Here is a 6000-nt window from a genome sequence, read left to right on the forward strand (position 1 = left end):
TACCCCTGGTTCAGCGGTTCACGTGTTTGTTCCCCATCTTCGTCATCATAAACGGTAAGTGGGACAATAGTGATATTTATCTATTTTTCCCAGCAGCTTGTTCTAATCCCTTCAGGTCTAGTTCACACATGGGAGAATTCAGTCGGGGTGATACATGTCATAGGAAACATTAGGTCTTAATAGTTCAGTCAGCCTTCACAGAGATTGCCCTGAAGTGTGATAAGAAGTGGACCAGCGTTGGCATAGCATCAGCCCTACACGACAACAGGATCTCTACCTTGACCATAGCGAACACGTCATCCTGCCGTCCTAGTGTCGACGTTCCTCTCTTCCTGTGTCCTGTGCAGAGATCTGTCTGTTGACGCGGGGTAGAAGAACAGCCAGCGTCAGAGCAGACACCTACTGCCGTCTGTACTCTCTGTCTGTGGACAACTTCAACGAGGTCCTGGAAGAGTACCCCATGATGAGACGGGCCTTCGAGACCGTGGCTCTGGACCGGCTGGACCGCATAGGTAAGAGACTACATAGCACAACATGACTTTCAACTCCATATGTGTCACTGTAATTGAGCTGATCGTTACAGCCAACCATCCGCCTCTCCATTGTCAAGTATTGTGAAGTATGAATGTGTTCAAAGACGTGTTACAGTCCCCAGGTAGCACTCTGTACTAGATTGCCACTGGTTAAAATCCCGGATGGAACAAATGAAACGTGATGTTGAAGTAAATGGATATGGATTGGCTGAGTAAATTACAAAGTGAGTTAGCTGCCAGTCACTGTACTGTACATGGAGGTGTCTGTCCCAGAATCAAACACAGATGTGCCACAGCTGAGGAATCCTCTGGAGGGGAGCTGTTTCCAGCTAAGTGAGCAGCCAGCGAAGAGGAGAGGAGGCCGTGCAGTCAGTGTTTTTGTATGTTAGTGACCTGCTCAGGGCCAGTTGGACCAGTAGGCCAGGCAAACAGATGTGTCATAGTAGCTCAGATGTCTCCACCCCTCCCACGCTGGCCTCCACACATCTGGCACCGTGGGCCCTGGCTGCCAGGGAGGAGGGACGGATGGGCACCACAGAGAGAGGAGAGGAGACAACTCTCTCTATTCTACAGGATATTGTTTTATCATCTCATGTGATAATCTCTCCAGGCAGGGACAGTGATGTAAGTTAAAGAGAGGAAAACCCCATGGTGGTGGTGAGGAACTCACTATATATAGCTCACCTAGTTGACCTAGTGAAAAGTAGTGTATTTAGTTTGGTTAGTAATATAGAATTTACATAACAGACAATGACAGATAGAATGTCCGATGCTAACAGTATGAGAATGGATCATCTCACATCTGTTGTATTGGCCCTGAAGAACAGGGGAGATAGGTGTTTGGATACAGTAGTTAAGTACATAGAATACTGGTTATTTTCATTCTAGCACCACTTCAGTGACGTGTACACTGATATGACACTTCATTCAGTTCTCAGCCAGCCCAGACAAATAGAAGATTCACAATCAATGTCAGCACGCCTCGATCATAACTGAACTATCTCTGCATGCTTCATTACGGCCCTGGGTATGTCTCTAATGAAATGTTGAACAATGGCTGCAGGCAAGGGGCTCTTTGGTGAAAATGGCTGCTTTGAAGCGATGAGGGAAAGCCTCCTGCCTCCGATATCAACCTCTCCTGGTCCTGATGCCTGATGCCTTTGTGTCTGCATGTTGTGAATAGATGGTGTTCACCTTTCCCCAGCCCTCCTGCATAATGAAGTCATTCACACAGTGATGCCCTACTAATTAATTACTGTCTTAATGGACCCTGTGCAATCGGATCAGAGCTGGGCCTGCTACGGCGGCGTGCGAGCGGCGTCGGGGTCAGGGCGGACCGAGAGACAGCCCCCAGCACTGCTCCCTCTAATCGCAAGCGCTCTCATATCTGAAATGGAGAGAGATTGATCTGGGCCTAATTGCATTGACAGTAGCGAGCTGAGCGTGCGGGTACTGTACGATTTCAATCGCACCACATAGCACCAGCCTTTCAGGATTAGTCCTTTAGAACAAACAGTGAATTAACCCTGTCAATGCTGGCATGTCCACCCAAGACAGATAGGGCCAGAGTTGAATTCAACTTTTTGTTACTTAGCTTGTCTTGTCATAGAGAGCTATTCCAGGCCATCCCCATCCTGTCTCTGTAATCTGGTGAGTGGCTGACCCCTGACCCCTCCACCACTGGCCATGGAGCTCTGGCCATCCAATGACAGCGGAGGACCACTGCCCTACACTGTGAAATCACTGACGTTAGTGTGAACACTGACCAGCCCCTCATTCTTTCCATATCAGTCAGCCATGTCCCCGTTCAGAGCCGTGTTTCATCTGCATTCACTTTGCCTCTTATCTACAGCTCCACAGTAAGAGCTAGTCAAACAAACACATACACAGCCTGCTGGAACTATCATGCTTCCTCTGTGTTATACTCCTTGGTAGGCTACGTCCCCGTCCCCCTCTCTCTCTCCGTCTCCCTCTTTCATCGAAAATTTCAGCCAGGGATTCTCTTTTCAAGCTCTGTCCTTGTGCTCGGTGCTGTTAGGGAGAAGTGCTTCAGAATGCAGCAACGGTGTGACATAGGAATCAAAGAGGAGTCTGGGAGTAGGCTGATCACAGCCATTCTGACGCCCTTTAATAGTCAATGTGCAGCCTAGGGGCTAAAACTCAGTAACACTCAGTGGCCTTTGTTGGCAAATGTGTTGCTTGTTCACAGGATCAGGGGTGATTATGATGTAGCTGGTTAGTGTGCAGTAGGTCCAGGCAGTGTGTGGGTAACTGTAAAGTGGAAAAATTTCTCTCTAAATCAGATGCAATTCCAGAGTGTTTAACTAACTAACTGGACGATCCAGCTAATTGTACTGTTTCTGTCTGTCTGTCTGTCTGTCTGTCTGTCTGTCTGTCTGTCTTGTCTGTCTGTCTGTCTGGTCCCTCCCTCCCTCCGTCTGTCTGTCTGTCTGTCTGTCTGTCTGTCTGTCTGTCTGTCTGTCTGTCTGTCTGTCTGTCTGTCTGTCTGTCTGTCTCACAGGGAAGAAGAACTCCCTCCTGCAGCACAAGGTGCAGCACGACCTGAGCTCCGGCGTTCTCAACTACCAGGAGAACGAGATCATCCAGCAGATTGTGCAGCATGACAGAGACATGGCCACCTGTGCCCACCTCCTGCAGAACATTCCTCCGCCTCAGCCCCCGTCTCCGGGGCACACTCCCGTCATCTGGGCTCCCCTCATCCAGGCACCCCTGCAGGCTGCTGCCGCCACCACCTCTGTTGCCATCGCCTTGACGCACCACCCCCACCTCCCCCACCTCCCCGCCGCGCTCTTCCGCCCTCCGGTCACGGTCCTGGGCTCCAGGAACCTCCAGGACCCTCCCCCCGGCCGGCTGAAGAAGTTCCACACGTCAGCGCCCACCTCCTCCATGGGACCTGACTCCCCCTCCAGCACCCCATCTAAACTGCACTGCTCTGGGATGGACACAGCCCTGCTGGCCTCCTTCCGGGCCCACCACACGACTCAGGGGTCAGGGGAAGCCAGCTCCAGTCAGCAGGCGTCCAGCAGCAGTGGAACCCAGCCTGGGCCTACCGGGGCCTTTCCCTTTGGACCTTTCTCCTCCTCCGGGGGCTCTCCCTCCCACAGCACGGCCCAGAGCACGGCCCAGCTCCACTCACAGCCCCAGACGCAGCAGCCATTCCGCTGCACCACCCCGCCTCTCGCTGCCCTCTTCCAGCAGGGAGTCATGGAGGGAGCCGTGGGGACAGGGATGGGTGGAGCAACAGGGGGAGCTACAGGTTGGTCTTCAGGAGGCACTACCGGAGGTGAAATAGGAGGGGTTGCTGAGGGGGCCACGGGTGGGACAATAAGAAGGGCCACTGGTTGGGGTAGACGTGGGTCTATAGAAGGATATACTACTGGAGTGCATTTAGGAGGAGCCACTGGGGGGTACTCAGGAGGGGCTAGTGGTGGGCACATTAGAGGAACTAGTGGAGGACATATAGGAGCTACTGGTGGAGCAATGGGAGGGGCAGCTGGAGGGCATATAGGAGGGGCAATGGGAGGGGCTACAGGTGGAATGACAATTGGAGTTCTGGGTACCTCTAGTTCTGGTTGTAGTATCAGCCCCCAGTCCACTGGTTCATCCGGCAACATTAACCCCTGTCAGCTGCTCCACAGCCAGCTGCCCCCCAAGCCTCCACAGGTGGGCTCCCTGCAGCAGTTTGCAGGCGGGGGTAGGACTCCTAGTGGGTTCTACCACCTCCCCCCTCCAGGCTCCCCATCCTCCTCCTCCACCCAGCAGGCCCCAGAGGGCTCCCCTTCTCCCCTGGCCCAGTTCAGCCTGGCAGGCCTCCAGTCTGGCCTGGTCCCTCAGCTGTCCCTGGAGAGGTCTGCCCTGGCCTCGTTGGCCCAGTACGGCTCAGCTAACGGCTCGCCCTGCTACACCCCCCTGGGGCCTAGCCCCACGGTCCAAAGTCCAGTCACAGGAAGGACTTTCCACTACAGTGATTCGTCCAGTGCCACAGGGTCCCACAGCTCTCTGCTCATGCCCCAGACCTCCCTCCCTAGCCAGCAGCACGCAGCCGGCAGTGAGTCTCTGCTGGGGCTGGGCAGCTTCTCTGAGGATATGAAACTATTGTCCTGTTCTAACACCTCCCTGCCCCAGGATGTGACCCAGGCCATGGGATACTCCTCCCTCCCACGCTCCTCACCCCCTCGCACCTCGCCCCCACGCTCCTCACCCCCTCGCACCTCGCCCCCATGCTCCTCCATGGAGCCAGGATACTGCTTCTCCTCGCCCTACACCTCCCCCATCCTAGTTCCAAAACCCTGTAGCTCGGTGCCAGGGCACATGACTCCTCCTGTCCCTGCCCAGATGTCTCCAGGACACCTGCAGCACCAGACTCAGTCCCCCGTGGCCTCCCCGGCCCTGCCGCCACGGAAAGGCTCGGCAGCCCACTCTGAACTAGAACCTGTCCGCTCCAAACTAACCTCCAATTTGTGAGGTTTGATCACACCCTCCCTGGATTAGTACACAAACGATCTTCCTGTATGATGTCATTCTCTTCTAGGCTTCACTGTGTTCTAATCGTTATCATTTCCACGTTCTTAATATTACTGTGATTTAAAAGATGATGCTTAACCAGGTAACTTTGAGCTCCCTAGACAACTACTCTTTCTTTGTTTTTGTTTTGTCCTCTTCCCTTTTTTATTCATACGTATATACTTAGAAATATATTTAAAAGATATGCTAATCAAGGGACAGGAGGGTGTGAACAGAAAATGAGATCCATTTAAGAGATGGTCATTTCTTTGTTTCTAACTATGCCAAATTCATATGATGGGGTTTGGTTTGATGGTTAGATGGACAACACAATAGTACTTTTTTGCAGGAACCTATGCACTAATACCTGCATGTATAGATGCTTTTTTTGTGTGTTTTAAAAGAACAGAATCAACCTTTTCAGTGGAAAAATACATGCTTCAATAAGAGCAGACTGACTTATTTTTTCATCCCATACAGGATCACATATTGTTGATCCTTAATCATCTATTATCGATTAGATTACTTATTTATCCACTGTATAGACTTCACGAAACCTTCCGAGGTGGAGAAGAGATTTTAGGAAACCAAAAATACTTTCCTCTGGGGTGATCAATCTGCCTCCTCTTTGGCCTGTGTGTCATTGTTGTATTGTCGTAATATTGGGGGGTGTTGAGTGGGCTACAGGCCCTCCATCCCTGTCGTGAGACAGACATCAAGTATGATGTGTTAGTGATAGGCTTCCTGCAGTGTCCTCAACCCTGTCCTAACAAATTCACTTTGTCTTCCAAGCTCATCATGCCGCAAATGTTTTGGATGGACAAGGACAAGTTGAGCCCTGCAATCTGTGTGCTAGTGGACAGAGTGTATGCATTTATGTGTGTGTGTGATAGTGACTGAGTGTGAGTGTGTGTTTGAGTGTGTGTCTGTGTGTTTAAGAGAG

The 6000-nt window shown here is 51.8% G+C and overlaps 1 protein-coding gene across 1 annotated transcript in view; it reads left to right on the forward strand.

Moving 5' to 3' along the window:
* Positions 1-5506, forward strand: part of LOC110506093 (potassium/sodium hyperpolarization-activated cyclic nucleotide-gated channel 4-like) — an 84366-nt gene extending 78860 nt beyond the window's left edge. The window contains exons 7-8 of the mRNA XM_090222248.1: positions 348-512; positions 3055-5506. Coding sequence (XP_090078374.1) covers positions 348-512; positions 3055-5018 — 2129 coding nt within the window. The 3' untranslated portion in view covers positions 5019-5506. The remainder of the gene's footprint in view (positions 1-347; positions 513-3054) is intronic.
* Positions 5507-6000: the final 494 nt, after the last annotated feature.

This window comes from Oncorhynchus mykiss, chromosome 26 (genome assembly GCF_057628025.1).
Source record: "Oncorhynchus mykiss isolate SJ-2025 chromosome 26, ASM5762802v1, whole genome shotgun sequence".
Lineage (NCBI taxonomy): Eukaryota > Metazoa > Chordata > Actinopteri > Salmoniformes > Salmonidae > Oncorhynchus > Oncorhynchus mykiss.